Source organism: Panthera pardus, unplaced genomic scaffold, assembly GCF_024362965.1.
Source record: "Panthera pardus isolate Hobbes unplaced genomic scaffold, ASM2436296v1 HiC_scaffold_26, whole genome shotgun sequence".
NCBI lineage: Eukaryota > Metazoa > Chordata > Mammalia > Carnivora > Felidae > Panthera > Panthera pardus.
In genome coordinates, this window is record NW_026526832.1 from 25777013 (window position 1) to 25795678 (window position 18666).

At 35.5% G+C, this 18666-nt stretch overlaps 1 protein-coding gene across 4 annotated transcripts in view; it reads left to right on the forward strand.

Moving 5' to 3' along the window:
• The window catches only part of WDR35 (WD repeat domain 35), a 58294-nt gene extending 42735 nt beyond the window's left edge, over nucleotides 1-15559 (forward strand). For 3 of the 4 annotated variants that reach the window (XM_019451130.2, XM_019451140.2, XM_019451151.2), the window contains 11 exons: nucleotides 1031-1111; nucleotides 3581-3717; nucleotides 4268-4471; nucleotides 5586-5732; nucleotides 6357-6489; nucleotides 8998-9108; nucleotides 10067-10231; nucleotides 11341-11481; nucleotides 12140-12296; nucleotides 14116-14356; nucleotides 14658-15559. In XM_019451130.2, the coding sequence (XP_019306675.1) occupies nucleotides 1031-1111; nucleotides 3581-3717; nucleotides 4268-4471; nucleotides 5586-5732; nucleotides 6357-6489; nucleotides 8998-9108; nucleotides 10067-10231; nucleotides 11341-11481; nucleotides 12140-12296; nucleotides 14116-14356; nucleotides 14658-14808 (1668 nt within the window). In that variant the 3' untranslated portion in view covers nucleotides 14809-15559. Of the gene's footprint in view, nucleotides 1-1030; nucleotides 1112-3580; nucleotides 3718-4267; nucleotides 4472-5585; nucleotides 5733-6356; nucleotides 6490-8997; nucleotides 9109-10066; nucleotides 10232-11340; nucleotides 11482-12139; nucleotides 12297-14115; nucleotides 14357-14657 lie in introns of those variants that run through there. The other variant, XM_019451161.2, reaches the window with a different exon arrangement.
• The last annotated feature ends 3107 nt before the right edge of the window (nucleotides 15560-18666 follow it).

Consider the following 18666-nt stretch of genomic DNA (forward strand, 5'->3'; position numbering starts at 1 on the left):
CAGCGGTGCCTGGGTGGCTCAGTCAGTTGAACGTTCGACTTTGGCTTATGTCATGATCTTGCGGTTCATGGGCTGGAGTCCCGTGTCGGGCTCTGTGCTGACAGCTCAGAGCCTGGAGCCTGTTTCGGATTCTGTGTCTCCCTCTCTCTCTGCCCCTCCCTGACTCAGCTTGGTCTTTCTCTCTCTCAAAAAACAAATAAACATTAAAAATTACATTCTGGTATTATTTCCATTACCAGACATTATCTTATCCTTTTCATAGTGCTCTTGGAGGTAGTAAGTATAGTGAGAGTTTATTTCTTGTTATTTATATAATATTTATATCTCCTTTTTCTACTAGAGATTTAGGGCAGCTACTTTACATTATAATATGCATTTGCTACCCTTTATTTCTATAAGCTTGCGTAATACTAAGAAAAGAGACAGACCTGTAACAGACTTGTGTATTTACATCTTGGCAAATTAAATCTTATGTAGAAAATCTATCAGGAATGCTCTCTGGCTAATTTTATAGAGGATGGACTTTGCAGTATGGGGTAAGATTTCTTTGATATATGTACTTACATACGACTATAGTGTTTGTTGGTTTTATTAAGAATTAAATTTAATGTTGCATTGCATGAGTAAGAATTATCAAGTGGTATAAGGCATTTTTGGATTGAGAAAAATTGGACTGATGTTAGATGCTATTAGGGAATTAATATTAATTATATGAGGTGTAATAATAGTAATGAGGCCATTTAAAGAACATCCTTATCTTTTAGAGATATGTACTGAAATATTTAGGGGTGAAATGTCATGATGTCTATACAGTTTACTTGATTTACTTTAAAAGACTTCATCCAAAAAATCGACTGAAGCATATTTAGCAAAATGTTAATAATATTTAGGTGATGGACATATGGATGTTAATGACATTCTGTCTAATTTTCTGTTGATTTGAAAATGTTGAAAATAAAATACAAAGTCATATGTTAAAGGAAGGAAAATTTTGTACAATTAAGCATAACATTTGTCTTTATCTTTAAAGGAGCCCATTCAGACTTCTGGATATATTTGTATCTTTGAGGATTTAGAAATTAAATCTGTTCTTTTGGATGAGATATTGAAGGTAATTCTTAAAAAACAATTGTATTTTTGTTGCTGGCTTGACTGGGATTTGTTTTATTTTATGCCCAGGCAGTGTGGTGTTCCTGTTAGGAATGTGGATTGACCCTCCTTGGTCACTTGTACCGCTTTTAGACAGGTTCCTTCATCTTTTTTGAACTTCATTTTCCTTTCTTGTTTATAAGCCTCAATTATTTTTTTCAATTTTTTCCTCTATAAAATGTGGATAATAATGGCTCCTATCTCACAGGATTGTTATTGTATAAAGTAATCTGTGAAAAGCACTTACCACAGTGTTTGGATCAAGAGCTCAAAAAATGGTGGCTAGTTGTGGTTGTCATTGTTTTTATGTTAATAACAAAGAGAAGAAATATTTGACAATTTACTTTGTTCTTTTGAGCTCTAAGACAGGTAACTTTTTGTTTGCAGGGCCACTATCCTCCTATTTTTTTTTCAGGCTTTATAAAATAATCCAGTTCTGATTCCAGCTATCTTTTTGAACCCCTACTTTGGCCTTCATTGACTATCTTTTGAGAATTTCTTTCTCTAAGAATATATTAAAAACATTTTTACTTTCATTTTATACAAAGCATTTACTTTTTTCTGTATACTTCATATATTTTTTGGAATTGGGTTAATAGAGTTTTACATTTCTGAAGTTAGTTGCAATTTGTAGCACGGTTTCATGTTTTGGTTTGATATGTAAATTGTAGCCCTTTAAAGCCCTTTGTTTGTGAGCCTGTTTTTTTTTTTCCCCCATGAGAAATTTATTGGAGCACTAGAGCTGAAGGAATACGAAAGGAAAAGGAAGGGAATTTACTAAATTTACATTCACTAAAGTGCCTTCATAGGAGGTGTTCAATTGTCATTTGTCATTGCATGTCACTCTTCATTTGTCATTACAACTGTGCCCGGTAGATAATACAGAGACCTCATTTTTAGTGGAGAAAGCTCTTCGTGAGTAAAATGATTTACCAAAAGTCTGTCTGTTCACTGACTCAGCAGATGTTTATTGGCAGTCAGCAAGGCAAGTTCCTGGCCTCCAGTAGAGGGGTTGGGGAGGTAGACAAGAAATTCAGCAACCAGCAAAGGGGCGGGGCTGGCGCAGTTCAGTGGGCAGGTGCGTCTTTCAGAGGTCTGTGGGGAGAGAGCGCTGGTACAGTTCTGAGACTGTGAACCACGTGAGTAGTACAAGGCTGGCATTGTGCTAAACGTTTGATACGTGTTATCTCATTTAATCCTCACAATTCTAGGAAGTCAGTCTGATTATTATCTTCATTTGTTCAGATGAAGAATCTGAGGCTTGGAGAGAGAAACTCATTTGCCAGTGACACCCAGTTGGCAGTAGGCAGAGACGTGAATGATTTCACTCCAAGCCGTCTGGCTTCAAAGCTGGTGTATGTAATTGGTAGCACTGGCGGAACTGAAGGGGAACAGTCGTGGGGGAGGTTGGCCCCAGTCATACGAGGCCTTGTGTGCCTTCTGTGGAGTTTGGACTGCCTCCTGGAGTCACTGGGGGAGTAAAGCAGGAGAGTGATGTGATTGGGTTTATATTTGGGGAAGATGGCCTTGGCTTCCTGGGTGGGCACAGGACGGGGGTACAGCAGGTTTTAGAAAGAGTTGTTACATAGCCAGTAGGCTGAGGAATTAGGATCTAAGCTTAGATCTGTTTGAATCCAAACCTCATGCATTTTCCATACTACTTTCTACTTTGTGCCAGGGATTTCTGGGAGAACTTTTCAGTTTCTAAGTGCAGTGGTTTAGTTGCAGGTGGGGAGGGCCAGATGCAGCTTAGTTCTGGGAGCCATTGCTGTTTTCTGTATGTGGGGGCGGGGGGCTCTAATTTTCTCCTGGGCTTCACTTTTTCTTTACTTGGAATATGTAGGATATTGGTGAGTTCATTATAACTGTTTTCTTTTCTTGGCCATTAGCTAGCTATTTCCTGCAAGACTGGCCTTCAGAAAAAAAAATTTTGGAGGGGTCATCTAGCTAAATTAACAAAAGGAAAGAGATAATGAAAACTAGCTCTTCCTTTTATTTGCTTGTCTGCTGCCCAACAGCACAGGGGACAACTGTCTCATTTCCCCCCGGCAAGGAGAGAGTAGATTAAGGAGTGAGCTGGTAGAGGCCCCTGCACATGTCTTTTCTCAGCACTTTGGGCGAGAAGAGAATAGTAGCTCCTGGGAACATGAGAGTTAAGCTGAGGGAAACAAGGCTGTATGATTGTAAGACAACCCTTCTTCCACTGTCCTCTTTTCCCTGTGGGCAGCCTAGTAACCTCAGGAGGAACTTCACCTGTGGATTGTGGCTGTTTTCCAGATAACTCAAAGACCCACACATTGGAATATCTTTTCTTCCCATTTTGGTTTACAACATGATACAGTTGTTTGTGTGTGTGCATGTGTTTTACTGTAAAAAAGAAACACATACTCTAACGGCAGGTATTTGCATTTCTTTTCATCTTTACTTTTAGAATCCAGAACACCCAAACAAGGATTATATAATTAACTTTGAGATCCGGTCCTTGCGAGATAGTCGAGCATTGATTGAGAAGGTTGGAATTGAAGATGCATCTCAATTCATCGAGGACAATCCACACCCCCGACTTTGGTATTTAAAAATAAAAAATCCTCCCAAAATGTCTGGTGTATGCATTTAAAGTTTCAGCTCTATTGTCTCCCACTCTCATGGTAGCCTTCATGGGGGTAGACTTGCATTCTTGTTCTTTTTATTTAAAAAAACAATTTATTGTTTTTTATTTATTTTTTGAGAGAGAAACAGAGAGTGAGTGGGGAAGAGGCAGAAAGAGAGGGAGACACAGAATCCGAAGCATGCCCCAGGCTCTGAGCTGTGAGCACAGAGCCCAACGCAGGGATGGAATCCATGAACCGTGAGATCATGACCTGAGCCGAAGTGATGCTTAAGTAACTGAGCCACCCAGGCGCGCCCCTTTGCTCTTCTTTTTAAAATACAGAAATTAAATTCAGATTTGGAAGTACTCAAAATAAGCATAATATTAAGTAAAAAATACATAAATATGTTAAAGTAATCACTTCCCACCATGTTTAACTAGAAACAACAGGTATAATAATTAAATTCGGGTTCAAGACTTGTTTATCAGTAATGGCAATAAGCTTTTCTGTTTCTTGTTTTAATAAAGGCGCCTACTGGCTGAAGCAGCTCTTCAGAAACTCGATCTGCACACGGCAGAGCAAGCGTTTGTGCGCTGTAAAGATTACCAAGGCATTAAGTTCGTGAAGCGCCTGGGCAATCTACAGAGTGAGTCCATGAAGCAGGCTGAAGTTGCTGCCTACTTCAGCAGGTTTGAAGAGGCAGAAAGAATGTATCTTGATATGGACAGAAGGTGAGTAATGAAGGTACAGGCATTCTGGAGTACTTCTGGCATTCATGCTTTTCTTCTGTACAAATGAGGAATGTACAGTAGACTAAATGTGTCATACCACTTCTTTCAGAAAATAATCTCAGTTTAGTTACAACCTGGATATTCCACGTGGCCCTTACATTAATTTATGTATTGAAGTTTGGAGGCAGTTTCCTTTTTCTTTTTTTCTTTCTTTTTTTTTTTTTTTTACATATATTAATGGCTGGCCATGTGAGGTTTTCTATTTGGTAGAAAAAAAAAACATAAGACTGCAGAGACTGGGGGCTTTTATCATTTATTATGCAGTTCAACGTTTGGGTTTTCTTTTTTGATTTAGACCTTTATTTAATTTTTTGTCGTCAAGGACCATGAAATAAAAATGAACAGTATATAGGATTGAGTTTTATTCTTTATGTTCATTTTAGATTTGCATAAAATAATGTATGTATTTCAGCTATAAACATTATGTCTAAATTTTGTTAATATTATTTGTACTTCAAGGAGATCCCTAATACTGCTTAAGCCCTGAAAAGAAAGATAAAACCAAATATGTGTTTATATGTATGGGTTTTTTTTTTTTTAATGTTTATTTATTTTTCAGACAGAGAGAAACAGAGCATGAACGGGGGGAGGGCCAGAGAGAGGGAGACACAGAATCTGAAACAGGCTCCAGGCTCTGAGCGGTCAGCACAGAGCCTGACATGGGGCTCGAACTCGCGACCACAAGATCGTGACCTGAGCTGAAGTCGGGCGCCTAACCGACTGAGCCACCCAGGTGCCCCAGTATATGTATGATTTTTAAATAAGCCTGATCATGTCTCAATAATTGATGAAAAGAAGTTATTATTATTTAAATCATTATTTTGCTAGGAAAATTGGAAGGCTAGGAAAATAAAAGGCAGGAAGTTATTTCCTTTTCCTGATTTCAAGTTCTCCCCATTGCCTCTTTCCTGGTCAAATTTCTAAAATGTTTGGGGAGGTAACTTGTCCGTCTGTTCACTGCTGGGTATTCTCAGTACCCCGGAATTGACCCTAGCATGGGGTAGGCACTTCACAAGTATTTGTCAGGTGAATGAATGTATGCTGTTGTTTACAGAGATCTTGCTATTGGCCTCCGGCTGAAATTGGGAGATTGGTTTAGAGTACTCCAGCTCTTGAAAACTGGATCTGGTGATGCAGATGACAGTCTCCTTGAACAAGCCCACAATGCCATCGGAGACTACTTTGCTGATCGGCAAAAGTGGTAGGCGACCTATGTGAACCTCTTCATCTGTTCATGTAGCACTTGATATGCTGCCTGAGTACTTCCCATTGGCACAAAGCTGGGGACATTGAAGGCCGTCCCCCTGGATTCTTAAATTCAAGCAGATTTAAATTCACAATGGGGAGCAAGAGATCCTTGATAAGTGTTATAAAACTTCAGAGTTTCCAAACTCACAAACGTGTGCTTAGTTTCAGGCAGGTTTCTACTGTTTAAGACCACAGTGTGCATTTCAAAGACATATGATTTATTTCTGAAAAAAGGAAAAGTATTTTATGTTTTCTTGTAGATTATTTTCAGAAGTCATTGGCTTTTATTCTTAGGTTTTCATTTGATCAATACACTTATTTATGTCCGTATTTGGAAGCACAACTGTATATCCAGTTACAACAATTTTTCTTAATAGCCAAAGAATGTTGCAACTAAAATGTGCTTCAGAGTCTTTAGATTTTATCCCCCCAGTTTATACACTTCAAAGACATGCTGTAACTGAAGATGGTAACTAGAGTAATACTAGTAATTCTAATGAGCATTTTTAATGAGAGTGTTTATTTATCAGGAGATTCACATTAGTTTTAGAAATTGTTCTTTTTTTTTCCCCCATAGGTTGAATGCTGTACAATATTATGTACAAGGCCGGAACCAGGAACGCTTAGCTGAATGCTATTATATGTTGGAAGATTATGAGGGATTGGAGAATCTTGCCAGTTCACTTCCAGAAAACCACAAGTTGCTTCCAGTGGGTATTAAAAATTTTAGTTTTTAGATTTGTTAGGTTATTTTTATTAGGTTTTGTGTTATAGTCAGGAAATATCTTCTGTCAGAAAGAAAATTTAAAATCTATAATCTCATAGTTTCTTAAATGTGGAATGATACTTTTAATTGTTAAAACAATATATCAATATTACAGACTGCTTGAAAATAGAGGGAAAATTAGTCATATTCCCACTACTTTAACATGTTCACAATCTCCTATAGTATTGTCAGTTTTATAAAATTGCTTTTAAAAGTTAGCTGACACATGAAATATTTACAGTTAAAATCTCTTGTCAGAGGTTTGCTTCAAAATTATCTGAGCTGGGTCTGGGGATTAGTGTGTGTGTATGTATGTTTGAAATTTGCTGTAATAAAGGTTTAAAAAGATAGCTTGACTTTTATTAGGTTATGTTAACAAAGTATTTAGTGTTAAAAAAGAAAAAACAGAGTTCTCTGGAAATTTGTTTTGAATGTCCTTTTTAAGCCTCTTAATTCTTGAATGACGTTAATGGGTTTATATTTTATTTGTTTTATGTAAAATGTAAGTCATTGAGCTGTATAGTACCTGTAGAGTTAGCATCTCTCAACTGCAGGGTCGGGACATGTTATCGGTTGTGAGTTCTACCACAAAATTTTTGTTTGTTAATTAGTAGATGATAGAATTCTGATAATTCAGTTTTGTCTCTTGTGAATTAGAGCCATTATCCCTGTTATAATGGCATTTTCATGTACTTTATTCTCAGTCCTGTGTTTTCTTGAGTAGGAAAGAAACTGAAATTAGTTACAACCTTGGATATCGGGACAGTGTATCCTGCATTAATGTCATCTGTTCGGTGTGTCTGATGATGCAGAAAAGAGTATTGCTGTAGGATATCCAGAATAGTATTATTACTGAGTAAATATTAAGTTATTATAGCTATAGTAATAATTAAATAATTAAAATGCTTAAAAATTTTTAGTAGTGCAAATGTTTTTTTTAGTATTGCAAATTTTAAATCAAGTTTTTGAAGGAGTTTTTAATAATACGGTAAAATTTACATAATGTTTAATTGAAAAATACAGAGAACGGAACTATATATAGTATGAACACAATACATACACCAACTCACACATACATATAGATTCCTAAGACACAGATGTTAGGAAATGACATCAGACTATTGAGAGAGATTTCCTATGGGTAGTAAGATTGTAAGTAACTTTACATTTTTTGTGCTTTCTAATTTTTATTTACCATTACAGTCTATTACTTTGTAACCAGAAAAATATAAACATTACTTTAATTAATTAATTAAATGCTTAGTTTTATTTTAGAGAGAGAGAGAGAGAGAATGTGAATGGGGAGGGGCAGAGAGGAGGGGGGTACAGAGGATCCAAAGCAGGCTCTGTGCTGAGAGCAGAGAGCCTGATATTGGGCTCAAACCCATGAACTATGAGATCATAACCTGAGCCAAAGTTAGACACTCACTGAGCCATCTAGGTGCCCCTAAACATTACTTTTAAAAAGATGGTTGGATCTAAAACATACTTTTATGATTTTCCCAAAATATTTTATTATTTTTTTTAATGTTTATTTATTTTGAGAGAGAGAGAGAGAGACAGCACAAACAGAGGAGGGGCAGAAACAGAGGGGGAGACACAGAATCAGAAGCAGGCTTCAGGCTCTGAGCTGTCAGCACAGAGCCCGACATGGGGCTTGAACCCACAAACTGTGAGATTATGACCTGATCACAGGCTCTGTGCTGATAGCTCAGAGCCTGGAGCCTGCTTCCGATTCTATGTCTCCCTCTCTCTCTACCCCTCCCCTGCTTGTGCTCTGTCTTTCTCTCTCTCTCAAAAAATAAATAAATGTTTAAAAAATTAAAAAAAAAAAAAGAAGAAGTAAGGGTAGGGAGAGGAAAACTCTTGCCAATTAGATATCCAGAAGGAAAAAAAAATTGATTTTCTGAAAATGGAGAGTGAGCCAGATGGGTATGGTGGGTTTGTGTTGTGGTTCTCCTTCCTTCCCACCACCCTTGGAGGGAGCTCTGTTTGGGATCTGGCTTCCTGAATTAATGAATGGCCTATCTGGGGCATTTCTTCAGAGAGGTATTAGAGAGCTCTGTGAGTGTGAGATTTTCCTTAAGCCTCTAACATTACCATTGTTATACCATCAGTTGCCTTAAATGTTTTTTTCACACACTAGTATGGGGTTTGTTTCCCACCTTGACGTTTCTGTGCCCTAGCTACTAGAGGAGCAGTGTGCAGGATGTTCCGGACCTGGTTAAAAAGTAGATCTGCAGCCGGAGCCAGTGAAGCCCCGGTTTCGTAGACAGTGATGCCTTAGCCTCCTTTCTGGTTTGTAGCCTCTGCCCCTGTGTATGTTGCAACGAAAAATTACTGTAACCACCAGTAAATTTAATATTCGTATGTCCCTATGGAGTTTTGTAAATTAAACTATAAGTGATTTCCTTGGTCTGTGAGATCTGATAATATTGTTCTGTCCTCACAGGAAATAGCACAAATGTTTGTGAGGGTTGGAATGTGTGAACAAGCAGTGACCGCATTTTTGAAATGTAATCAGCCAAAGGCAGCAGTAGATACCTGTGTACATCTCAACCAAGTAAGGAACTGAAAATTAAGGTCCCTAGTCATCCTTTTAGACTGTTGCCACTGTAGGGTTGAGGTGGATTTTGTGAAAGGAGCTAGATGCTTTCTTACTTTGTTGAGGACCTAGAAAATACTGGAATTTGCATTTACCTCTTGAAGTGCTACCGTTAAGGGTGACCCACTCGTAACTAAGTCAATATGGGGACAAACCCTGTGCTTTTTAGTCAGGCAACTTGTTGTCTGGAAGTAATTTCATAATTTTCTGCATTTTATTAGGGTTTTGTTTCCAAAGAAGGACTAGTTAATGGTCATTGCAAGAGGAAGGAATTGAGTTACCTTATCAGTATTTATTTTGGCAATCTATTTTCCTGTCTCTTTAGAGAAAACATATATTTGATATTCTTGGGAGCTGGAATTTAACTAAAATTAAAGTGCAGAATTGTGGAAATTGTTGAATATCAGTATATTCCTTTAAGTGTTTTCTTGAAGTATTTTATAAAGCTCCATTTGCTTTTTAAAAATAACTTTTAAATGTTAAATCTGATAGGACATTTTCTTAACCGAAATGGCATATTTTGTTCTACTATAAGCAAGTATAGCTTTTCCTCACTTCTAGCTGGTGCAAAATTGAATTATAATATTGTAATTATAAACTTTGAAGCTTTCCTTTTCTGATGTCCTTCTTAAGCAAATCACAGTCTTGGGCCATTTAATCATTTTGACATGTTTGACTTATAGAACTTATAATTGCTCTGATTTTAATTAAAGTTACTGTAAACTGCCTGGCAGGCTCAGTTGGTAGAACATGAGACTCTTAATTAAAGTTACTGTATTAAAATATATATATACTGGTTTTTAATTTTAATATAGTGTTATTTATTACTATAAACTTAAATCTTTATTGTGTGAATTTTATGACATGTATGACTATAAATGCTTCAGTAGCTGAATGGCATATTTTTCCCCCTCAGTGGAACAAAGCTGTTGAGTTGGCTAAAAATCACAGTATGAAAGAAATTGGATCCCTGTTAGCGAGGTATGCATCTCATTTATTGGAAAAGAATAAAACTCTTGATGCCATAGAACTCTATCGGAAAGCCAATTACTTTTATGATGCTGCTAAACTGATGTTTAAGGTAATACAATAATCTTGGTGAGTATTTGCTATGTTCTAGTTACCAATGTTTTCTTATGTACTGAAGAACACATTTTCCATTTTCTTGGAGAACAAGTACTTGCTATAGCAAAAGCCCTCTTGTTTTATTACTGCTATAACTATGCATTATCTTAGTATTATTACCTTTTACTAAAAAAGCTATTCATTAGTGTTAGCACCTTACTGATCCCTAAACAATTGAATATTTACTTAATACTGAAGTTAACAAAGAGTTATAGAATTTTCAGGGACCATAAAATACAAATTCCCTTAATAATGGGAATTAAATCCTGTTGATAATAGAATTTTGTCCTTTTAAATGTATACATTTTAAGGGGCATCTGGGTGGCTTAGTTAAGTGTCTGACTCTTGGTTTTGGTTCAGGTCATGATCTTGTGTTTCGTGAGTTCAGGCCCCACGTGGAGCTCTTGCGCTGACAGAGCAAAGCCTGCTTAGGATTCTGTCTCCCTAGCTCTCTCTCTCTGCCCCTCCCTCACATATGCATGTGTGCACGCGAGTTCTCTCTCCTTCTCTCTCAAAATGAATAAAAAAACTTAAAAAAAATAAATGTACACATTTTAAATACATTACTGTTTCATAATATGCATTTGGAAGGAAAAGGACTAATACAGTATTAATGTATATACATTTTATATTCTGTTCTATTTTTTTCCCGTTGATTTAATAAAAAAGGGAATATTCCCCTCAATCATTTAGATAAATCCTTCTTTCTGAAGTCTGTACCATGTTAAAGTCCTCTTATCTCAGTATACTTGGAACACTGTTTTTTAAAATCTCCTTATGGAAAATGCTACCTCTTCCACGAAAACTTTCTTCATTTTGACTTACTTATTTAAGAGCATTTGTTATGAGTTGTAACTCCAAGGGCTAATGCCAAGGAAAGAACTGAGTACTTATAAGCTAAGGAAAAGGAAATGGGCTTAAAAAGATTTATCATAAATGGGTGGTATTTATGTTCCATCCTACTGGTTTTTTTCTTTTTATTAAAGAATCAAATTTTAGAGATGATTGTATGTGTACAAATAAAGATTAAGAAATATCTTCCCCAAGTTCTTTAAATGTTTAAAGATTGCAGATGAAGAGGCAAAGAAAAGAACCAAACCTTTACGTGTCAAGAAGCTGTATGTACTGTCCGCTTTGCTTATTGAGCAGTACCATGAGCAAGTGAGAAATGCCCAAAGAGGAAAAGTGAAAGGAAAGAGCTCAGAGGTAAGGTAGAACATTACAGAACATGAAGTCATCTCAGGTGTTTAAGGAAAAAAGACTATCAAACTTCTCTTTAGGGACAGGCCATTTAATTTGCTTGTCTGCATTTATTTTCTTAAATGATATGAGGAAAAGGAGTCACTGACTTGGAATTAGTACTCAAATTTAGAAATTTCTGCTGAAGAATATTGGAAACTTTTCCTGCAAGACTAATTTGTAGACTTTGCTTTAATTTTTTTTACTTGGTAAACCCTTTCTAACCAGTGAGTTTTAAAAACCTTGCTAGAATATGTATATTACTTTATGTGTAAATGAATCTCTTACTAACTTAAAGTTTATAATGAGTTCTATTAAAAAATTTGACCACACCATGGGGAGAATTGTTTCACAGCATGTATGTTTGTCAGATCACATCAAGGTGCACTTGAAATAATTTACAGTTTTATTGGTCAATTATAGTTTAATAAAGCGGAAAGAAATTTTTGATTACAGCAGCTTAACAAAATACGAATTCTAATGGAGAAATGAAGTCTGTAATGACAGTTTTGTAATGATCAAATCTACTTTCCTTAGTTTAATGTATAAACCGTCTCAGAAGTTGTCTTCGTTAGGGTGACTCATGGTTGCACTGACAGAAAACGTGGCTCTGCTTGACTCATAGGCCACATCTGCTTTGGCTGGTTTGCTGGAAGAGGAAGTTCTGTCTACAACTAGTCGTTTCACAGATAATGCTTGGAGAGGGGCTGAGGCTTACCACTTCTTCACACTTGCCCAGAGGCAGCTCTATGAGGGATATGTTGACACTGCATTGAAGACAGGTGGGCCTTTGACCCAACGGGTACAGTGTGTTTAAATTGAATGTGAAGAGCCAGCTCCTTCAGATTGCCCATATATTAACTTCAGTAACACTTTTATCCATGGGTTTATTTTCGTGTTTGAGATTTGCTGTCTATAGTCTATTTTGCACATTCTCCTTTGTTTTGAAGTTCTTTTGATTTTTTTAAATACATACGGTTCACATTAAAGTCAGAGGTTTGAGATAAGCAAAAAGAATGTCTATAGCATTCACTATTCTTTTCATTAAAAGTTAAAGTTTTGAATATATGTAAAAGTTTGTGTTTTTTATAATATCAGGAGTATAACATATGTCCTTTTTAAAAAACATAATGTGTTGTAAAATATTTCCATATTAATAGATTTCTATAGTATTTAACTTGTTTTTTTGTTAAAATGACATTGTAAAAAATATAATGTCACTTCTGTAATGATTACAGTCAAAACAGAAAAAAATAAAATAATCTAATAACTTGTAAAATAATCTTATAACTCAGAAGTAATGATTACTAACATTTGGGCGAACTTCATTTTAGACATTTCTCCATGCCTATAAAATTGTGGACAGTTTTCCTTAAGCTAGTATCATACAATATATGTTGTTCAGGGGCTTGCTTGCTTTATGCCCTCCGTTGTATATTGCAGTCATGTTTCCATGTTGGTAAACATAGATCCATGTTATCCCTTGTATTAGCAAGGGGACTGTAACAGTTTTTTTTCTAATTGGTTATTATACATAAGAATTATTTTTATTTTTACGTGTTTACAACTGACCTTTATTTAATTTTAACTGATTAATATGTGGTATAAATTATGCAGTTAGGTTTAAGATAGTTCTATTTCATATAACTTATACACAGTTTCTAAACTTGAAAGATAAATTAGAATTTTAACTTGAGAGTTTTCATCTACTGGGTGAAGAAATCCAATATACAATCTATTAATTCTACAGTACATTTTAAAGAAAGATTATAGGGGTGCCTGGGTGGCTCAGTCGGTTAAGCGGCCGACTTCGGCTCAGGTCATGATCTTGCGGTCCGTGAGTTTGAGCCCCGCGTCGGGCTCTGGGCTGATGGCTCAGAGCCCGGAGGCTGTTTCCGATTCTGTGTCTCCCTCTCTCTCTGCCCCTCCCCCGTTCATGCTCTGTCTCTCTGTCTCAAAAATAAAATAAATGTTAAAAAAAAAAATTTAAAAAAAAATAAAGATTATATCTCTAGTATAGAAAAAGTAAAAATAAGATATGGCAGCTATCAAACGAAATGTCTGAACTGACAACTTAAGAGGCACATTGTCACTTCTCTTTTCTCAAAGTTCTGTTTCATTCAGTAAGACAAAAAAATCTCTTCAAAGAGATGCAAAGAAAAAACACGATTTTGTACTGCTTTGCTTTTTTATCAAAAAGAAACCTGATGTTATTTTGAGTATTATGACTAACAGTATAATATTAATTTACTTTTTTCTGGAATGCCACAGAAATTTTTAATATATTAACATGAAACAAAAGATGTGGGTTTTGATACCAATTTTTATTTTTATTTTGTCTTTGTGTGTGTTTCTGAATGGCAGAGCTTGCACATCATTTGATGGTGGTTGTTTTGTAGGACCTGAGCTGTTAGCTAGCGTTACAGAACTGGGAACTCATGTAACCTGCTTCCTTCTACCAGTGCTTCGATCTCCCACTGTTATTTTAAGTTTGTAAGAGTTCATGTAGGTTAAACTAAAGCAGCTTAACATAGACTCTTTTCCATGCACGATCATACTAATGATTTCTTTTCAAAATCTAAGTTGTCCTCTTTTCTCTAGCTCTTCACCTGAGAGACTATGAAGACATCATCCCTGCCGTCGAGATCTACTCTCTGCTAGCACTCTGTGCGTGTGCCGGTAGAGCTTTTGGTACTTGTTCAAAAGCTTTTATTAAACTTGAATCTTTAGAGACCCTCAGTTCAGAGCAGAAACAGCAATATGAAGATCTCGCTTTGGAAATCTTCACCAAACATACTCCAAAAGATAATAGAAAATCTGAATTGGACAGCCTTCTTGAAGGGTAGGCTAATTGTCATTAGTATATGTTATACACCCTATTAGAAGCTGAGATTTCTATAAGTGTAGTAGTGTGATATAATAATTTAAGCACTAAATTTTGAAGTAATTTACCTTAATATTACAACCTATTTTATTTAGTCTTGTGAGTATATTAATGCTTTATTTTCTTATTGTAAGAAAAGTTTTTAATCGAAAGTTGCCTTGAGATGTTTTTCATTCCTTAATTTTTTAATTGTGATAAGTAGTTTAAGTAATTAGAAGTTTTAAAGTATAATTCATTGTTTTTCCTCTTGTTTTTACAGAGGGGAAGGGAAATTGCCAACATGTGTTGCCACGGGAAGCCCAATCACAGAATATCAGTTCTGGGTGTGCAGTGTGTGCAAGCACTGTGTTCTGGCTCAGGAAATCAGTAACTACAACTTCTGTCCCTTATGCCATAGTTCAGTGGGATGAAGAAATGACAGATTGTATCTAACTGTAACATACATGTAGCATGTATACATAGCTGTAACTGGATATACAATAAAGTTGACTTTCATACATTTTATATAAAAATCAGCACCATTATTTCATAGTTGTATATTTACACAAAGTTACAAATTATGTGTATATAACATCTATATTATATATACATATATGTATTATGTATACATACAATTTTGTGTAAAAATACAACTATGAAATAATGATGCTGATTTTCATATAAAATGTATGGAAATCAGCCTTATTTCCTACCTGCCTATATCTATCTCTCTGTCTATAAGTTATGGTTACATAATACTATGAAAAAATTCCAAATAAGAAATTTTTCTCACAGTTTCAAGGTTACTAATTCATTAAGAAACCTTGGCAGGGGGCAGGTGGGGGAAGCATGGGAGTGGGGCAAAGTTGAATTTAGGGAGTTGACATAACTTGTATTAGAAGAATGTTAAACGATTGTGATACTAAAATTAGCTCTATTGCTAGCTGTATTTAATTAAATAAGTATTGAATGTCTTCTGTATTTTATTTTCAGAAATGAGAAGACACTTAAAGATATTTTTTATAATTTGAATTGTTTCTAATAGCCTTATTTTTTTATATAGCTTTTCCTTTTTTATCTACCCTTTTAGCCTCATCTGAAAGATGGCATTTGGCATTACTCTTTATATTGTGGAGAAAAATTGGCTGTATTTATAATGATATAAATTTATACAAAAACATCCATTTTATAGTTATAGTTTTATTTGAAACATTGTCTCCAAGCAGGGCCCTTCATTTAAACAGCTCTGGGGCTGTGGGGAATGATCCTTTCTTAATAATGTGTCTGTTTTATCATTAATTTAAAAAGAAAAAATTGCAAGCATTACAATGGGTAATTGCTTACCTGTTTTATATAGCTAGAAGTGTTCTCCACTTCTTTCTCATGAATTTATGTCCTTTCATTTTGTGGCTGCAGGCCAGACTCTAGCACTGTTTCATCACAGTTATTTGCTCAAGTTTGGCTGTTTAGTAGAGGCAATAAATAAAGAGAAATATGCCACGCTACTATTGCAGCTATAATACTTAGGTTAGTTACCACAATGTCTGAAAACAACCATTATACCTTGTAGACCTAGTTATCACATATGTCTACATGTGTATACATACATATATACATACCTGTGTAAACATACATATATATAGAGAGAGAGACATATCTTTTCTACTATTGTAAAATCTTATGCCTGTTTGGGATTTATATCTCGGAAAGTTTTAGTGATCTTCCATAATGTCTTAAGGACCTTTGTTTTGCATAAAATAGTACTAGAGACTAAAGACCCACAGTATGAACGGACTTAATTTGGTTTATTCAGCATGAAGGAAATTTCAGAATAACAACACCAAAAAACTCTCCCCTGATGAAAGGAGCAAAGAGAAGCAAAATTGTCTATATGTAACAAGTACTTGGAGAGAAGTTGGACAGAATGAAGCATATAATGAAAACAGTATAATGAAGCAGTTATGTTTCTCTTCCTGTAATAAGCATGTACTGACTCCATTTAATTAATGCTGAGTTGTTCTTTATCATAAAACTTGGCCTGAATTATGTGAGGTTTCAAAGTATAATTGTATTACATTTCAAAGTTTGAAAATACTTTGGTAGGCCAAAGTATTGAGATGATGGGACCAACTGATAAAATTTATGGTGATAAGCAGTGTGCTTAACAAGCAACAAAGATTGTTGACCTGCTATCATGCCACAAATGCTAATTTTATTACACACGTTGGTTTTTGTTTTTGTTTTTTTGCTAAATACACTTGGAAATGATCTTTTGTATTCCAAGAGCTGAGATTTTAGGTTTTACATGGCATTAAAAAAAAAAAAAAAAGGAAAGACTAAATATTGGCTTGTATTTATTCCTAGTTTCCTCTATGTATAACAAGGGTAACGTGGTATTTGTTTTGTTTTGATTTAAATTTTTCAGTGGGGGTTGTTTAGGAGGGTGTTGGGCTCCAGAGTGGATAAGAGGAGAAAGGGACAGGAGGTACAATAGATGTAGAATATCATTTTTACTACCAAACAGAAAAAACAACTTTGACAGGTACTAGGCAAATGTCCGATGATTGGAGGTTGCAGTGAATTACTCTAGAGGTCATATAGAGTTCTCATTTAGAAATGGGGGAAATTTTTACCAGATTTTTAAGAGAAAATCAGAAGTACTTATTTGATAATTTATAGCTCTAAGATATTGCTACTGAGTTTCTAAAATGAAAATGACAATATTATGTTGCCCCCTACTGTCTATTCTTAGGATTAATTCATTTTTAAAAATAAATTAATGCTTTTTTTTTAAATAAACATATTTTTAGAAAAGTAACATATATCCCTGGTAGAAAACTACAAAAATACATAAAGGGTATTTATGAGAGATGGGAAATGAAAATGGTCTTAATAACCTTTTTAAAATTAGAGACATTAATTTATATTTTAGTAGAATTTGAAGAAAAAACGGGTGAAACTGAAGAAATCACTGTATTGTAAGTTCTCTTCATAAGAACTACTTGTTCTTAAGAAATTTCTCTAAAATTAAGAGAAAAAGTAGACATTAAGAGGCTTGGAGTTAATATTTTATTTAACTACTAATTATTTGGCATAGCTTATATTTCTAGTAAGTAAAATTTAGAGGAAAAATGAGATACCTCTCACAGATACCATAATAGCCAAAATTAAAACTGCCAAGTATTGGTCAGGATATGGAACAACTGAAACCCCTATATATTGCTGGTGCAAATGCAAAATAGTACACTCGTTTGGGAAGAGTTGAGTTTCCTAAGTTCTCTATATATTTTGGGGGGGAAATATGTATGTGTATGTGTGTATGCATGTATACATATGTATTTGTGTGTATGTATATATATTTTTAACTGCTCCAGTCAGTAAAAGTGAAGCTTTACTGAGGCCCCAGGATCATAGGGTCAGGCAAGAGGCTGCCCTGTAGGGGAAGGAGGAGCTCATTGAGGGACCTTATTTGACTTTTCTTCTCAGGGCTTGGGTTGTTGGTGTGGCCATACTTTTTTCAACAGTTGACAGTATGAAGCGGCAGGGGAACATAACACATTCAGCAGATTATCGTGTTGCAGTTGTATTTCTGGGTGAGGAGGCTCGTTGATGCCACCCCACAGGCAAAGCACCGCATGCAGGTGGACTCTGTGGAAGACGCACTTGAGCGTCAGAGAGGGACAGCAACTGAGCCTAGCGCCAGCAATGAAATTACAGGGCAGGCCCTCCAGTGTCATGTAGACCAGAGCTTCTCAAGTGTGACAGAGACACCAACTCAGAATCTTGTGTGTCCTATCAGTAGATGGACACATCAGCCCAGCATCTCTCACAGAACACGATTTGCGGATATTTTCTCCCATTCTCTGGGTTGTCTTTTTACTCTGTATAGTCTTTTAATGCACAAAAGTTTTAAATTTTCATGAAGTCCAATTTATGTTTTGTCTTTGGGGTCACATCCAAGAAGATGCCAAATCCAATGTCACAAAGCTTTTGCTTTATATTTTCTTCTAAACATTTTATATTTTAGCTCTTACGTTTAGGTTTTTAATCCATTTGGAGTTAATTTTTTTATATGGTGTTTCAGTCCAACTTCATTCTTTTGCATGTGGATATCCAGTTTTTTCAGCAACATTTATTGAAAAGGCTGTCTTTATGCTAATACCACAGTGTTTTGATTACTATAACTTTGTAGTTGAATTTTGAAAACAGGAAGTGAGTACTCCGACTTTGTTATTTTCAAGATTGTTTTTGGCTATTTGGGATCCCTTGAAATCCCGTTATTAATCTTA